The 15,762-nt window shown below is 47.2% G+C and overlaps 1 protein-coding gene across 1 annotated transcript; it reads left to right on the top strand.

The window, feature by feature from the left end:
• Window positions 1-2,144: 2,144 nt before the first annotated feature.
• On the top strand, window positions 2,145-14,730 carry NEU1 (neuraminidase 1). The gene is made up of 6 exons (XM_018564766.1): window positions 2,145-2,243; window positions 6,718-6,910; window positions 10,507-10,769; window positions 11,164-11,346; window positions 11,503-11,722; window positions 14,416-14,730. The coding sequence occupies exons 1-6, from the start codon at window positions 2,160-2,162 to the stop codon at window positions 14,628-14,630; spliced, it is 1,158 nt and encodes a 385-aa protein (XP_018420268.1). The 5' UTR covers window positions 2,145-2,159; the 3' UTR covers window positions 14,631-14,730.
• Window positions 14,731-15,762: the final 1,032 nt, after the last annotated feature.

Below are 15,762 nucleotides of genomic sequence, written 5' to 3' on the forward strand. Positions count from 1 at the left end.
GCAGGCTGATTTTGCATTTCATTTTTTTTTTTTTCCTTCTAACTATTCAAAGTTATTTTTCAACTTCATTATTACACCCAACAGCATTGTGCGATACACTGGTGTTTTGTTTTTCTTTTTTTACATACACGACTTTTTACATACAGTCACGTGGTGTTGCAAGTAGGGAATGCAGCAATACTATCAGTGTTGATACCGAGTATTTGGGCAAGTACTCATACTCGCCCAAATGCTCCAATACTTACCCCTCGATACCGGAACTTCCAGTCAGAGCCCGCACCCGGGTGACACCAAGAGCCCGACAGTGTCAGGAGACAGGAGAGGCCCCGGCCGCATACCTCATCCCGCCGGGTGAACGTCCCCTCCTCGCTCTGCTGGCATCCACTACTAAGATGGCCGCCGGCAGGCGTCAATTAGATTCGCGATGACTTCACGGCGGGGTGTCACCCGGTCTCCGCTCTGGGTGACACCCGGCCTCTGGTCTGCCTGTCAGTTTTTCCGGTGGACCCGATTGGATGCCCAATGCTAGTCCAAAAAAAAGGAACAGTGTTCTATTTCGATGGACACGTCCATTTACATTTGATTCCCCTATAGACCCACCTGGGGTCCTTTCATTTCAGTTTTTACTTCCATCGCAAGATGGCAGTAAAAATTGGAGGGACACGGATGTCACAATGGTGACGTGTGATCCGTACTGCTCCAATCAGGAGAGGATCCAGGCACAGATTCCCCCCTGATTGGCCCGTGTGGAAGGGGCCTTAGTATATAAGTAGTGCTATCTTCCTTCCCTCAACCATGCCAAACAGTGGTGCTCCCAGCACCCCAACCCCCCCCCCCGCACACACACAGGGGTGTGCCCCTGTCAGACTACCCGAACAATGCCTGCAGCTTATTAGATGCAATTACTGTTCCGTAAGAGTTTTCGAACCGTCTCCTACAACTAAAGCTGATTGATTTTTAGTGTACGGGCGGCGCCAACATGGCCACACACGGCCCGACTTCCAGCCTAATCATCAGGACTTCCTAACACTGTTCTGCCTGCTGGGAAATAAAGGGCCGGCTGACACGCTTTGCCCTCAGTATCAGAATTGTGTGAGCAATAAATCCGGTTGAACTTGATCTTCAGCTTCCCGTATCGCTGTCATAGTGACGTCTTCATCGGCCCAGCGCCCCAAACCGTATAGTTTCTGGGTGTGTACTAGTAATGAAAGTCTGAGGCGGGGTAGCCAAACCCCTCCAGCTGTGGTGGAACTACACATCCCATGAGGCTTTGCAAGATTCTCACAGGCATGACTCCCAAAGGAAGATGCATTATGGGATTTGTAGCTTCACGACAGCTGGAGGGCCGGAGTTTGGCTATCCATGATCTAAGGCATTTGTAGTTCCACCACAGCTGGAGGGCCTGGAGTTTGGCTACCCCTGGTCTAAGGGGAGTCTCAGTTGTCCTTGGATCCCAGCTAGAGTTCTGCGGCCTCACAATTGTTCTGCTTTCCTCATAGAAAAGGAAATGAACCTTTCGATATGAACACATTAAAAACCAAAAATAAGATTGTCACTGTCAGCATCAAAATTCACAGAGGATCCGGGCTGCACAGTGATCGCTGCAAAGAATGGAGGAGTTTTGTGTTGTTGCCTGATGGGAACAAAGTGGAAACAGCTAAATACACAGATGATTTCTCTCCATCCAGTCCTGAGATTTACACAGCTCTGCCACCCAGCCCAGTCCTGTCTGGCAGAGATACAGACCTGATTTTTGTCTGCTGCAGTTAAAGGACAATCCGGGCATGTAAAAAATTAACCCTTGCAGTGCCAGTGGGGCTACCCCCGCATTGTACAACCACATTGTAAGGTGGGACCTTCTACTGCTCAGCAGTGATAGAAGCGGGTAAAGGCCCGATCACCGCTCTTCACATCTCTGCCATCACTCTTCTCATCGCCCCCAACCCAACCATCATTGTCGGTAAACGGATCGCTCGACGCCCATCCGGCTGATACAATGTAACAAACAAACGGCCAGCAACTGTCAGGCTGGAAGAGTCACGTGACTTCAGGGAATCAGCTGACCCGGACACAGTCACGTGACTGGGTGCTGCAGAACCAGGAAGAGAGCGGGTGATCGGTGTCCGATCTGATCCTGCAGGAAGGAGGGTGACGCCAACATGGAGGGCAGGAGGACCGCCAGCTGCTGGGTGGCCATTGTCCTGGCGGTGCTGGGCTCTGTATACTGTGCACCCTATAAACAGGTACGAGACAGCTGGAGTGCCAAGGTTCGCCACCACTGCTATAAGGTATGTGGTGAAAATGGAAAGGTTTTATTTAGAATGGCATTCAGGGCCGGTGCTAGGATTCTTTCCTACCCAGGCAAGGTGCATTTTTGCGTCCCCGACCCCCTTTAAAAACAGAACATTTTGACAAGTACTTGTCAAAATGCCCCGATGTTTGCGCAATGGTTTTTTTTTCTTCACTTACCTTCGGCGCGGGAGAGCAGCGGCGAGTCAGCGCTGGTCCGGTGGGAGGAACTCCAGGTGGGGTCCTAATTTAGCTGGCTGGCGACTGCCTGAGGTGCCGCACCCTCAGGCGGCCGCCTGACTTGCCTTGCGGTAGCGCCGGGCCTTATGGTTTTAGGGGGGAGGGGGGGGGGCAGGGAAGGCAAAATATAAGCAGATTAAACTTCAGCCTCAACATCCAAGCAACATCGAATGTCTGAAGTGCTTTATTTCCTCATTTATCATGACTTGGGGGTGATGATTCCCTCTCCACTATAGGGAAGGGTGACCCTTCGCTGCATACAGAGCCTGTGGTGGAGAGAGAACATAAGAAGTGTCTGTAGAATCCGGGAAGCTTGCCAAGTTCTGATTGGCTTTGATGCTTCTGGAGAACGCTTTTCATCACAATGAGCGCACAGACGCCGCAAAGAAAAGGAATCGAAACAGGAGACGAGGAAGGGCAGACATAGAGAGAAGGGGCCCATAAAGAGAGAGAGAGGGAGAGGAAGGGGCCCATAGAGAGAGGAAGGGGCCCACACTTGCGGAAGATCCCTTTTTATTTTTGTCATACACATTCCAGAAACATTTACAATATATTCCAGCAGCTAGACGGATTTTCCAAGTTCTTGGGATCTCCCTAAATCAGAGTACAGAATACCGGTGCCAAATGACAATTGGGATACATGGGAGGAATATATGGTGGCACCTCTACATGTTTTTGGAGCATGGTCATGGCCCCCTATGTGGTAGCACAGAGTAAATGACAGGTCCTCTTTATGGAGACATCACGGATCTATTAGACCCCTAATGTCACCTATGGACCCCACAGGAGCTGATGAAGCAGAGATCGTGCTTCACCTCAGCAACCGGAGGAATGACAACCTGAAACCGGAGGCGATTCATTCAACGTCGGTTCCGCTTTCAGCAAGCAGAGGGGAGGTCAGACACTGGAAGTGTGCTGCTCGTCCTCTGATCCGGTCCCGGGCCTGCATGCATGATGGACAGTTCAGGATAACTGAAGAATCGGGGGGGCTGGGCTCACTGTTTGGCAGCATACAAGTGATCGGGCGACTCTACAGCCACCTGAACACTTGTATGTATGTATGTATGTATGTATGTTAAAACTGACGGCTAAAAAGAACGGCGGCAGCAGAAGTCATGATCTCGGTATAACAACTTCAGGACCTTGCCGAGTATATACGTATTGCGCTCCTGAAGTGGTTAATGATGATAAGCTAGATCATTTACTAGTCTGAGCACCATGAGGAATATATGGAACTTGGGTTGGTATGTTTTCTTAGGGCCATTGAGCTGCTTTGATCGGCCCAAACTCAAGGCAAAGACACATAGCAAACAATTGTCAATGTGCGCACGTGAAAGAGGTTTAATCTCCCCATACAGAAAGGCTTCTTTCCAGTAAGAGCTGTGAACATGAGGAATAGGCTTTCTCAGGAATTGGTTCTAGCCAGCTCAGTCAAAAAACCATTTGGGTGCATTTGTCAATGTTCAGAATATAACTGGATAATATCATTTGTAGTTCATACCTCCAGAGATGGCTGATCCAGGGAATATATGATTGCCTTAGAGCAGAGGTGGGCAACTGCGGCACGCCAGCTGTGGTGGAACTACAAATCACATGATGCTTCTGTGTCTGTGAGTCATGTCTGTGGCTGTGAGAATCTTGCAATGCCTCATATGGGATTTGTAGTTCCACAACAGCTGGAGCCCCGGAGTTGCCTACCCCTGCCTTAGAGGATCAGGCAGGATTCTAACACCCCTCCCATGCTGGAGCAAATCGGACCTTTTAAAAGGCTTCTTTTTTTTCCTTCCTCTGGATCAACTGTGAGTGTCGGATTCTTCATATTGAGGTTTCCAATTTATTGATTCATCTTTTTCCCTTTGCTGGACTTGATGCGTCTTTTTTTCACTCTAACGTTGTAACCTTGTGTCACTCTTCGCCTTGCCCTGTGCGATGCGCCGATGATTGTGGTTTGTATGAGGAAGTCATGTAATTGCGCAATCTTATCTGCCACTTTTTTTTTAAAATTACATCTCCCACATGGCCGTGGCTGTTTCTAGAAGTCTTTGTGGTTTTCATGCAGTTCGTTGGCACACGATTGCCTTATTTTTACATCCGGCCGTCAGATGTCATCACATTTACAGAGGACGGCGTATGTTTTTGATGTGGACTACAGAACATTTCCCCCCTGTGTTATGAAGATTTATTACTGGTATTTATAAACCGCAGAGAATTTTCGCAAAGCTTTACATAGGTGCACAGTCACATCAGTCCCTGGCCACCAGGAGCTTACAATCTAAGGTCCCTATTCCACATACATACAGGGCTGATTTTAGAGAGGAGCCAATTAACCTTCCAGTATGTCTTTGGAGTGTAGGAGGAAGCCGGAGTACCCGGCTGAAAACCATGCAATTACAGGGAGAAAATGCAAACTCCGTGCAGATAGTGTCCTGACCAAGGGAGTCCCGCTGCTGCAAGGCAGAAATGCAAACCACTAAGCCACTAAGGAGGCCTAACACACTTCCTGTCCTAGCATGAGTACACTGCTGCTCCATACATACAGAGTGTTGTCACCCTAAGAGAGGTCATCAGGTGAAAAGAAGTGGGGGAGCCTGGAGAAAAAAGTAATGTAGTACAGTGAGTGGTCGTTGTCACCCTACGACAGGAAGTGTGTTACTGGCAGGAGAGAAAAAAAAAGAAAACTGAGGCCCCATTCACACTGAGCGACATGGCTATTGTGCGTGTTTCCGCGCGATTTCGTGCTGAACGGCTTTGAGCTACATTGCGCTTTTTTTGGCCGGGACTTCGTCGCTGCTATATTGGGCTGTAACCAGTCAACAGCGATCTTGATGTGACATAATTCTTTCCTTCCATTTTGCAGTGCAAAAGTGACCCTTCTGTCGCGCGATACCATTGAGTCTATTGGAGCCGAATCGCGCGACATCCACCGAAAAAAGGGTCGTGTACAAGCTTCAGTGACGAGCTACAGGCGACATTGAGCTGAGATGTGAACAGCTCCATTGGAATGCATTGGACAAGCTGCATAGAGCGATATCGCGCGGAAATATGCGTGATTTTGCGTGGCGGAAATCGCGCGATAAACCGCTCAGTGTGAACAGGGCCTTAGGCAGCCATCGCACCTAAGCACTGATAATCTTCGCTATTTTACATGTAATTGCTCTTGGATTTAGATACAATGACTTTAGATGTTCTATACCAGGGGAACAGAGGGCACAATTGTCCTGGGCCCATGAACCCAGGGGGCCCAGACGTCATTGCCCCTCTCTCTACCAGCTAAGTACTTTCCTTTTATTCCATTCCATTTCTCTGGTCATCACAATCCATGTCCTTTCCTCTGTTATAACCTGTTGCTGCCTCAGCGGAGCATGCAGTGGGCCTATCACTAAGGGACAACGTGTCAGGACTTCGATGGATTGGAATTGGAGACCGTTTTGTCCGGTATGTGAGAATTCACAGAGCTCATCAGTTGCTGATTTGGCTGCCAAAGTCGCTGAGCTGGGTCAGTGAAGAAGACATTTTTGCAGCTGTTGCATTAACACAGTGGTTCTCAACCTTTCTAGGGCTGGGACCCCTTGGTAACATTTGGCAGGTTGTGGTGACCCCCAATGGTAAAATTTAGGAATACACCAATACTAGTATCTGTGTGGGCACTTAGGTGGCCAGTGTGGGCTCATGTAAGCTCAATGGGGCTCTCTCGCGGTCAATGGGCATCTGTGGTGGCCAGCGTGGGCCTCTGTGGTGGCCAGTGGGGCTCTTTGGTGGTCAAGCCGGCATTTAACTCCCCTCACTCCCGCCCGTTCCCCTCTCTTTGATCCTCCTTGGCTGCCGGTGCTGCAGCGCCATCTAGCGGTGCGGCCGGAGAACTGACACTGCTGCTCTAGGAGGTGGCTGAGGAGCTTCTCACCTAGCGCAGCACAAAGCATGTGGTGACCCCCTCAACAGTGGGTTGTGACCCACTTTTGGGTCGCGACCCACAGGTTGAGAACCACTGCATTAACATGACAAATAGGCTGCAGGTATTTTTGGAAGGACCACACTTGCTTTAAAGTGCATTTCTTGATGGCCATAAAAGGATTCATATTTTGTATTTGCAATCCATAATCCAAATGAATGTGTGTGAGAGAATGAAGCTTGCCCTGGTCTGTTTATTCTATAACCCTTACCCCTTTTTTTTTTCTTTCTCTGCTGTAGGTCTCCCCGGAGATTACGATGGAACAATTACTGTGGGTGAGCGGTCGGGTGATCGGCGAAGTGGACACCTTCCGCATCCCGCTCATCACTTACACCCCTCGCGGACATCTCCTGGCCTTCTCCGAGGCCCGCAAACATTCTGCCTCTGATCTAGGGGCAAAATTTATAGCCACCCGCAGGTCACAAGATGGGGGTGAGTACCCTATTCATTTTTTAAGAGGAACTCTAGGAATGTAAACATGACGCAAATGTGGGGAGCACACGGAAAGCTTGTGAGCACACAGGATTTAAAGAAGAATTCCAGGTATGTAAAAAGTTAACCCTTGCAGTGGGGCTACTCCCGCAACAGGTTCGACCTCATCTGGAGTATGCGGTCCAGTTTTGGTCACCTATCCACAGGAAGGATGTCCTTGAGCTGGAAAGAGTCCAGAGAAGGGCAAATAAACTAATTAAGGGGCTGGAGGACAAAAGCTATGAGACAAAGTTACAAAACTCAAATAGGTTCACGCTGGAAGTGCGGAGATTAACGGGGGATATGATTTTGATGTACAAGATGTTCAATGGTGATGGCAACATCAGCAAAACACTTTTTACGTTAAACTCCATAACAAGGACTAGAGGCCACCACCTAAAATTGCTTGAGAAAAGATTTCAGCACAAGGGGCGTTGGGGCTTCTTCTCAGTTAGAGCGGTTAGGGTCTGGAACTCTCTGCCACAAGCAGTGGTATCAGCTGAGAGTGTTGAATCATTCATAATGCATTTGGACAAATTCATCAGAGACGGTAACATACAGGGGTACAGGTGCCCTTAAAAAATAAGATCACATGGGGACTCGTACACACGCATACACATGCAGAATCACATACATACACACAATAGTTTGGACTTGATGGACCTGTGTCTTTGTTCAACCTCAAATACTATGTAACCGCAAGGGTGAATTGCTCATTTTTCTCTAGGGGCTCAAATAAAAAAATATATACTCTCCTGATCCTCGATTCCGCCTGGCTCCAAGACCATTAAGTGTATCACGTTATGCTGCTCATACGTCAATAAACAGAAGTATTTGATGTGCTATTGGAGTGCCGGTGTCTATATATTTCATTTGCTTTTTACCACGGTTGCCAACCATCGACAGCCAAAGCACCCACCCTTATTATCTTTGGAACAGCGGTTTCGAGTGCGATGGGTTCATGGACTTTACCCTGGCTGCAAGACCAGTCCCTACACCTTCAGCTTCCCCGGGCCTTCGTGGTCTAAGCCCCACTGATCACATCTTAGGCAGTTCATTCACCTGCATTAGACGTGAGGACACTGAGGGACATACCACAGCCGGAGGGGGAGAGAGCTGAGCACTCATTGTTGCAGAACCCAGGATCAGGTGAGTATCTTCTGTTTTCCGTTCCCTAGAGAAAAATGAGCAGGTAATACTTAGTGTGGAGGTAGCGATACGGCAAGGGTTAACTTTTTAGATACCTGAGGTTGTTCTTTAAAGTGACATTAAACTAGGGATGCACCGATACCGATACAAGCATCGGTATCGGCCGCGATACCGAGTAACACTTCCCTTTTGCAGCTGAGTGCCTCTTCCTGTAGTGCTGGCTCAGGTTACAAATGTACACACAGACACCATGTAGCCATTCCAGAGACAAGGCAGTCTGCTGCAAAACAGAAGTTCTGCCCAGCATGAGAAGAGTACGGATTTAAAATGAAGAGCAGCAAAGAGAAGGGAAACAACCATGGATTACAGTAAGGCGCACATTACAGTATTGTTTTATGTTCAAAAAGCTGAGGGTTTAATGTCACTTTAAATCCTGTGTGCTCCATAGCTTTCCATGGGTTTGGCACATGTGTGTGGTTGCACTGCCACCTAGTGTCAGTTTTAGGTGTCAACAGAAAGTGAAAATGAAAACATAATTGATCCAAACACACACATTGCTCTTGGTGGAATTGAAGGGAACCTCTGCGGAGAGAGATATGGAGGATAGTACTGCTGATCTGCTTCTGAAAATACGGTTTGCTTGGTTGTTGCATTGACTTGTTGGCTTTGATACTTTCTGAGTCACTGAGCAAGTAAAGTCGGTGAGTCAGAAGGAATAGAAGTGGGAGGATCAGCTAGACAGCTTCCCATTTGTAGAAGTCCAGCAATGGCGGCCTACATACTGCCATCAATACAGGTTTCTGTTAAATGACCCCCACAGGATTTTAGTACTCTAGCTACGGTGCAGTTCAGTTCCTTCTTGTTGCATACCTGTTGATATTTAAAAGATAAGGTAGCAGTTCCATGAGAATCCAAGGCTTTGTATTATCACTTCCTCTCACTTAGCCCTCTCACTCATAGGTAATAGTTTTGGATATCTCTCTTCCACTCCCTCTTTCCCATTTTCTGTCCTTTCTCCCACCTCCTCTATTTCTGTCTCTAAAGGAGAACTATGAGGTGAGTGATTTTCAGTCATCCTCATAGTTCTAGCCGACCTGTGACAATGAGACTGTCACACGTCGACTCAGTAGATCGGGAAGTGAGTGAACACATACTGGCGTTCGCTCACCTCTCGATCCTGTCACTGCAGAGAGCCGTGACAGGGGAGGGACTGGATTACCCCCTTCCCCGCTCCGATCCTCCAGCGCTGACTGGCGGAACGGACGGGGAGGGGGCGGGTACAGCTGGCTCTGCCTCTAGATAGGCGGAGCCAGCTGTCTCTCACGCAGCTGGGTGGATCCAGACATAATTGTCGGGATCCGTTTCAGCTGCGGCGTCTCAGTATACCGCGACCTGTAGCTCGCGGTATACTGAGCTTTGGGTGACGGTAGGACGCTAGTTTGTGTCCTCCCGTTACCCTAAGGAGAACTATGGGGAAAAACACTGACCCCATAGTTCTCCTTTTAAGGGCCTGTTCACACGACATCCGGATTCTGTCCGGACCTGATCCGTACGCTCCTGCACTAAAAATGCATCCCAATGTATCCCTATGTGTTTTATGGGCTACAGTTCTCACAGTTCAGGTCCGGACAGAAAAAATACTTCATGTCACATTTTGTCCGATCAGGATACGGTCCGGAAACGCAAAACGCGTCAAAAACGTCACTGCACTGCAGCTAACATACTGTTATACCTACTCCAGCAAAAAAAAAAGATATTTTTTTTACTGGAACGCGTCATAAAAAGCGCCAAAAACACATAGCACCGCGTCTGCAGATCTGCTCCAGATCCGGACCAGATCTGGTCTGGACATCGTGTGAACAAGCCCTAAAACCTAACAGAGGTCCAAACGCAACCCTTTCCCACTAGTTTTAGGATGACACACTCCACCAAACGTCATCTGGATAAAGCAATCTGGCATGGGTTCCAGGACTGAAGATAGCATTATAAATACAGGTTCCTGAGCTAAGCTACAGGTTTCCAAGACTCCACATAGGAGTAAGAAAATATATAGGTTCCCGAATTAACATCTTTATAATTAACAGATTTAATTATCAACATTTACTTTACAATATGAATGCCAATGTTCCCAGTTGGCATCCACTGAAAATCACCTTCTATGGGACCGCTCCCGGTCCCATAGAACGGGGAGGGGATCGACGAACGGAGGTATGTTCATCTCCTCCCCTGCTCCCCGCGGACACCACAGAAGCCGGTCCCGGGCCCATAGGATTCTATTGTAAAGCCGACAGTCGGCTTTACAAGTTTAAACAGACTCCCGGCGGCCTAAGCCCAGCCGGGAGTCTGTTTAAACAGCCCCCCGATGCTGGCGACGTACACTGACGATAAATATTTCCCTTTACCTGCAGGTTACACCTGGGGGCCCACATCCTTCATTATAGATGATGGCTCTATAGCAGATGGACTGAACCTGGGTGCTGTTGTGGTAGACGACGAGACAAGAAACATCTTCCTAGTGTACACACTGTGTGCCCATTACCGGCAGTGTGCCGTCTCTAGTGTCATGGTCACCAACAGCTCTGATGATGGTATCACCTGGAGTACACCGAGAAATCTCTCCCATGAGATCGGTACAAAAATGTTCTCCCCTGGGCCAGGCTATGGGATACAGGTCAGTAGAAAGCATACAAGGGATGGGAAACCTAAAAACGTTGTCCTTTTACCTTCACAGGCAAAATACAGGTTCATTTTAATGTGGGTTGTAGGACCTGCTTATGTTATTATACAGAAGGACCTGTAGCAAGGGTCACTTCTCCTTTTAGTTTTGGATGCCACTGGGGCTGCAGCTAATGATTGTTTTCATACTCGATTAGTTGCCCGATTATTTTTTCGATTAATCAGTTGGTTGCATTAACAAAATCTCCCTGACCCTCTACCCCTCCCTCCCTCTCTCCACCCAACTAATCGATAATTAGAATAGTTGCCAACTAATCTCAGTAGCAATTTCATCGATTAGTTGTTGCAGCCCCAGATGCCACTTTAATTCAGATTTTCTCCATGTACAGAAAAAGTATGAGCCAAAGAAAGGACGGCTGATCGTGTGCGGTCATGGGACCCTGGATGAGGATGGAGTGTTCTGTCTCCTAAGCGATGACCACGGGAACACGTGGAAGAAAGGTGGAAATTTAGAGGGTCTGCCATTCAAGCAGCAAAAAAAAATGGGTGACTTTAGTCCTGATGAATGTCAGGTAGGACGCTTCCACCACTTGTGCACCAAAAGCCTTATTGTTCCCTAACTTTCCATATCCTGCCGACTCCCCTCCATACTTCCTTACCCATAATCCACTCTGCTGTTTTGCCCATCTGACGCCCTTAATCATGTTTTGCCATTTTACCTCTAACAGCCCTACGAACTCCCCGATGGCTCAGTGGTTATTAATTCCCGCAACCAGTACTTTTATCACTGTCACTGCCGGATCGTGGTGTACTCCACCGACGGCTGCGATTCTCTACCGCCGGAAAATGTCCGCTTCGACGAAGGTTTGCCCGATCCAGCCGTGGCTGCCGGAGCTTTGTATAAAGGGGGAGTGACCTACTTTGTGAACCCGTCACACCAGACTCAACGTAAGTGTAGAACACAAGAAGATATTTATTAATGTTAAAGAAAACCGTGTGTGAAAATTGGTTCCTTGCTGTACATTAAATCTTACACCTCAGCCCCTATTATAGAATTCCCTGGCTTTAGCCAAAGCTTTTTATTTTTCTGTAGAGCAGGGAAAGATTAAGGGCTCAGGCACACTAGATGGAGTGCGTTCCGGCCCGATTTTGGCCGGAACGCACTGCCTCGCATTGCTGCCGGCTCACTTTTTAGTGGGGTAGGAGGGGGCGTGGCGGGCCATTCAAGTGAATGGCGCCGTAGCCACTCCCTCCAGCCGCAATGCGATCTGCCGCACGGGATCGCGAAGCACATTGTGCCTGCGGTCCAGCCCTGTGCGGTGCGATCAAAATAGTGCTTGTAGCATTTTGATCGGACCGCAGGCACAATGGGCCTTGCCATCCCGTGCGGCGGATCGCATTGCGGCCGAAAGGCGCGGCTACGGCGCCATTCACTTGAATGGCCCACCACGCCCCCTCCTACCCCACTGAAAGGCGAGCCGGCCGCATTGCGAGGCAGTGCGTTCCGGCCAAAATCGGGCCAGAACACACTGCATCTAGTGTGACTGAGCCCTAAAGCTTCTTGTCACATTTATATTGCTGGAGCACATTTATAGGAGGTGCTAGATCTCCTGTTAATATCTGATATTGCGAATTACCTGTTTTATCGATTAGGCTGACTAGCAACAGTGCAGGGTTTTTAACCACTTGCTGCCCGGAGCAATTTCTTACATTTGCACACACACATGATAAAATGTAAATTTTTGGCTACAAAACAGCTTCATACCCCAAACAATTATATATTTTATGAAAGCAGAGGCCCCGTAGAAGAAAATAAAAATGCTAGCTGAAATTTTTCAGGTCGCACTGTATTTAGGCAAATGTTTATCAAACCAGTATTTTTAGGATAAAGTAAACTAAAATGAAATTTATTGCATAAAAACAATTTGATACCAATTTTTTGGTAACACATAAAAGACAGGGTCACGTTGGGTAAATAGATACCAGACAAGTCAAGTCAAACATGTCTCACTCCGACTTTCGCGACGACATGTAACATGTAGCACAGTTTTTCATTTTTGCACGTAGGCATATTTGCGTTGTGTGGGGATTTGGGGATTTTGTTTTTGTTTTTTACACTCAACTTTATTGCTATCGCATAGAGGGCAAACAAGACCCCTATGTAATCGCAAATATGTGACAGGCCCTCTTTATGGAGACATCAGGGGTCTTTCAGACTCCTAATGTCACTTAGGGACCCCAAAGAAGCTGGGGAAGCAGAGATCTGCTTCCCCAGCTTCTTCTGGCTCTAAGAGCTGGAGAATGTGCGAAGTGATGCAATACACATCACTTCCGGGTCCAGTGTTCGGAGGAGAGAACAGCGCTTGAAACTTGCTGAGCTCCCTCCGATCTGTCAGAGGAGACCCGCTGTGCCGGTCCCAGGCCCACACGGGGGACAGTGGAGCCCGGGGGAAGCACGCAGCGGAGAAGGGGGGGAGCACATTCCACTGCATCATACCAGCGATCCAGCGACTGTATAGAAGCCGGATCGCTTGTATCTGAACAGCGATCGCCTGCTGTTTAAAACAATACCAAGAACGGCTTCAGCAGCAGCAGCAGCAGCCATGTTCTTGGTATAACTACTTCAGGACAGGATGTTTTTTTCATGGTGGGTGGTCCTGAAGTGGTTAATAAAACATGTATCAAATAAAAGCCGTATAGTCCTAAAATGTATACTGACACAGCTAAATTTGGCCTGGGCATCTAGGCTTCAATGAGCTGTGGTCATAAGAGGGTTAAATAAATTTTTTTTATTTTGCACCACGTTCTAACCCTTCCTCATATATCCAAAGCGCAAGTTTTTTATAAAACAAACTTTTATTCTGTTTTCGCGGTTTACCTCTAATGGGTATAACCGTACCTTACCATGACATACAATACAAAAAAAATACGAGGTTTCTCACAGCTACCTTGACATTTGCACCAGAAATATCAACTTTCTAACTTTCCAACGTTCCCGTGCTGGCTGCCCCAGTGACTATAAGCAATATTCTGCAAGTCTGTTGCTACTGATATACAGGTGAAACTCGAATAATTATAATATCGTGCAAAAGTAATTGCAGTAAGTGCTGCAAAAGGGGCCCAAACCAAGTACTGAGTACATATGCATGCTTGTACTTTTCAGAGGTCCGATATTGTTCTATGTACAATCCTTGTTTTATTGATTGCATGTAATAATCTACTTTTTTGAGGTTGTGGATTTGGGGTTCTTGGGGTTTTCATGAGCTGTAAGCCATAATCATCACAATGATGACAAATCACGGCTTGAACTATCTTGCTTTGCATGTAATGAGTCTATCTCATATATTAGTTTCACCTTTTAAGTTGCATTAGTGAAATAAATGAACTTTGCACGATATTCTAATTATTCGAGTTTCACCTGTATATTACCTTGCTATTTCGCTAACATCCCTGCCAATTAACTGAGTAGTAGAATAACTATTTACTTAATGAACTGCTCCCAGGGCCATGTCTCAAGTTTCGATCCCTTTTTCTCACCTTCCCTGTAACTTTAACCGTGACTTCAGCATTAAAACGCAAGTTTTTGGTTACAATTGATTTTTAATGTTCTTTATTAACTTGCTACCCTCACTATCATTTAGGTGTAAACCTCACTCTACGCTGGAGTTTCAATTCCGGAGACTCGTGGGAGCAGAACATCCAGATCTGGCCGGGTCCTAGCGGATACTCCTCCCTCACCACCCTCTCCCATAACGTCGAAGACAACGCGAACATCTTCATTGTGTATGAGAAAGGAAGACAAGATATTACAGAATCCATCTCTTTTGTTAAAGTTAATCTCTACGGCAGTCTCTGATTTGGCTGCATCGCTACCGGATCCAATACAAGAGGTTACAAAATGCCAGGAATTATTTATTTGGTGCCAAAGTCTGACTGTCTTGAATAGAAAAAAAAAATCCTGTCCTGCTCTCTCTTCATGAGAGATACAGTGGAGCTGTTCCAGCTACTTCTGTAGCCCCTTTGCTTCCTATCTGCTGCAGGTTTACAAATGACACAACATACCATGACCAACACTAATCGTTCCTCACATGATATTCCCAAGAGATAAAAACAATACGAGGTTCCGGTGATGTCATTGGTTGGTTTATGCAACAAGTAATGTGAATAGCTTGAAGTTATGGCAGAAGATATAAGCCAGCAGGTGATTTAGTGCCCCAGACTTCACCCGTGACTAAAATATCACTTTTGGGTGAAGTGACCTTTTTTTTTTTTTTTTAAAACCCAACACTAGAGGGGAAGGGTTAGTAGCCTCTGCAACCTTTTTAAAATCATCTGAGATGATTTTCCTCTCTTCCTGTTCTGTCTGGCACCTGTCTCTCTGTGCAGGAAGTGAGGGAAACTCTTAGTAGGAACACCGCACTAATGCGTAGATTCTAACCCTTTGCCATTGTAATAAGAAAGTTGTTTGTGGGGTGATTGCTCCTGACTTCCTGTTCTGAAAGTGATCAGATAGGCAGGAAGTGAAGGGAAATCTCCTAAATGGGGATTCAAAGCAACAAGACCCGGCATGCTCTATCCAAAAGTAAAATTATTTCTAATGATGCTTTAATATTGTTAGTGAAAAGGAGGTTGTTTACAGCATGTACAAAGCTAATGTAAAGTCATGAAATAGAAAACATTGCAGTGTGTCAAACACTAAGCAATAGTTATAAAAAATGGCTCTTTACCTTAAGGCCTCATTCACACTAGAAACGGCCGGCACGTACAGCTCCGTGCTGCATGCAGAGCCGTATCTGGCAGCTCCCGGGAAGGACAAGTGCTGCGTGTGATTAGTACTCAGCCCCTGTCCTCCTCTATGGGAATACGCGGCCGTACGCCGCCCTGCGCTCCCCCACACTGCACGACCGTGCAGGTGAGCGTACTCGTACGCTGACAGGATGAAGCCTGTCTGCCTCGGAGCCGGGACAGCAGCAGATGTACAGACGTGC

This window comes from Nanorana parkeri, unplaced genomic scaffold (genome assembly GCF_000935625.1).
Source record: "Nanorana parkeri isolate BGI_ZX_2015 unplaced genomic scaffold, ASM93562v1 scaffold779, whole genome shotgun sequence".
NCBI lineage: Eukaryota > Metazoa > Chordata > Amphibia > Anura > Dicroglossidae > Nanorana > Nanorana parkeri.

Coding starts and splice junctions, on each gene's coding strand:
- NEU1 (XM_018564766.1), top strand. CDS start 2,160: ATGGAGGGCAGGAGGACCGCCAGCTGCTGGGTGGCCATTGTCCTGGCG. Junction 6,911..10,506: donor CCGCAGGTCACAAGATGGGG/GTGAGTACCCTA, acceptor CTTTACCTGCAG/GTTACACCTGGGGGCCCACA. Junction 10,770..11,163: donor GGCCAGGCTATGGGATACAG/GTCAGTAGAAAG, acceptor CTCCATGTACAG/AAAAAGTATGAGCCAAAGAA.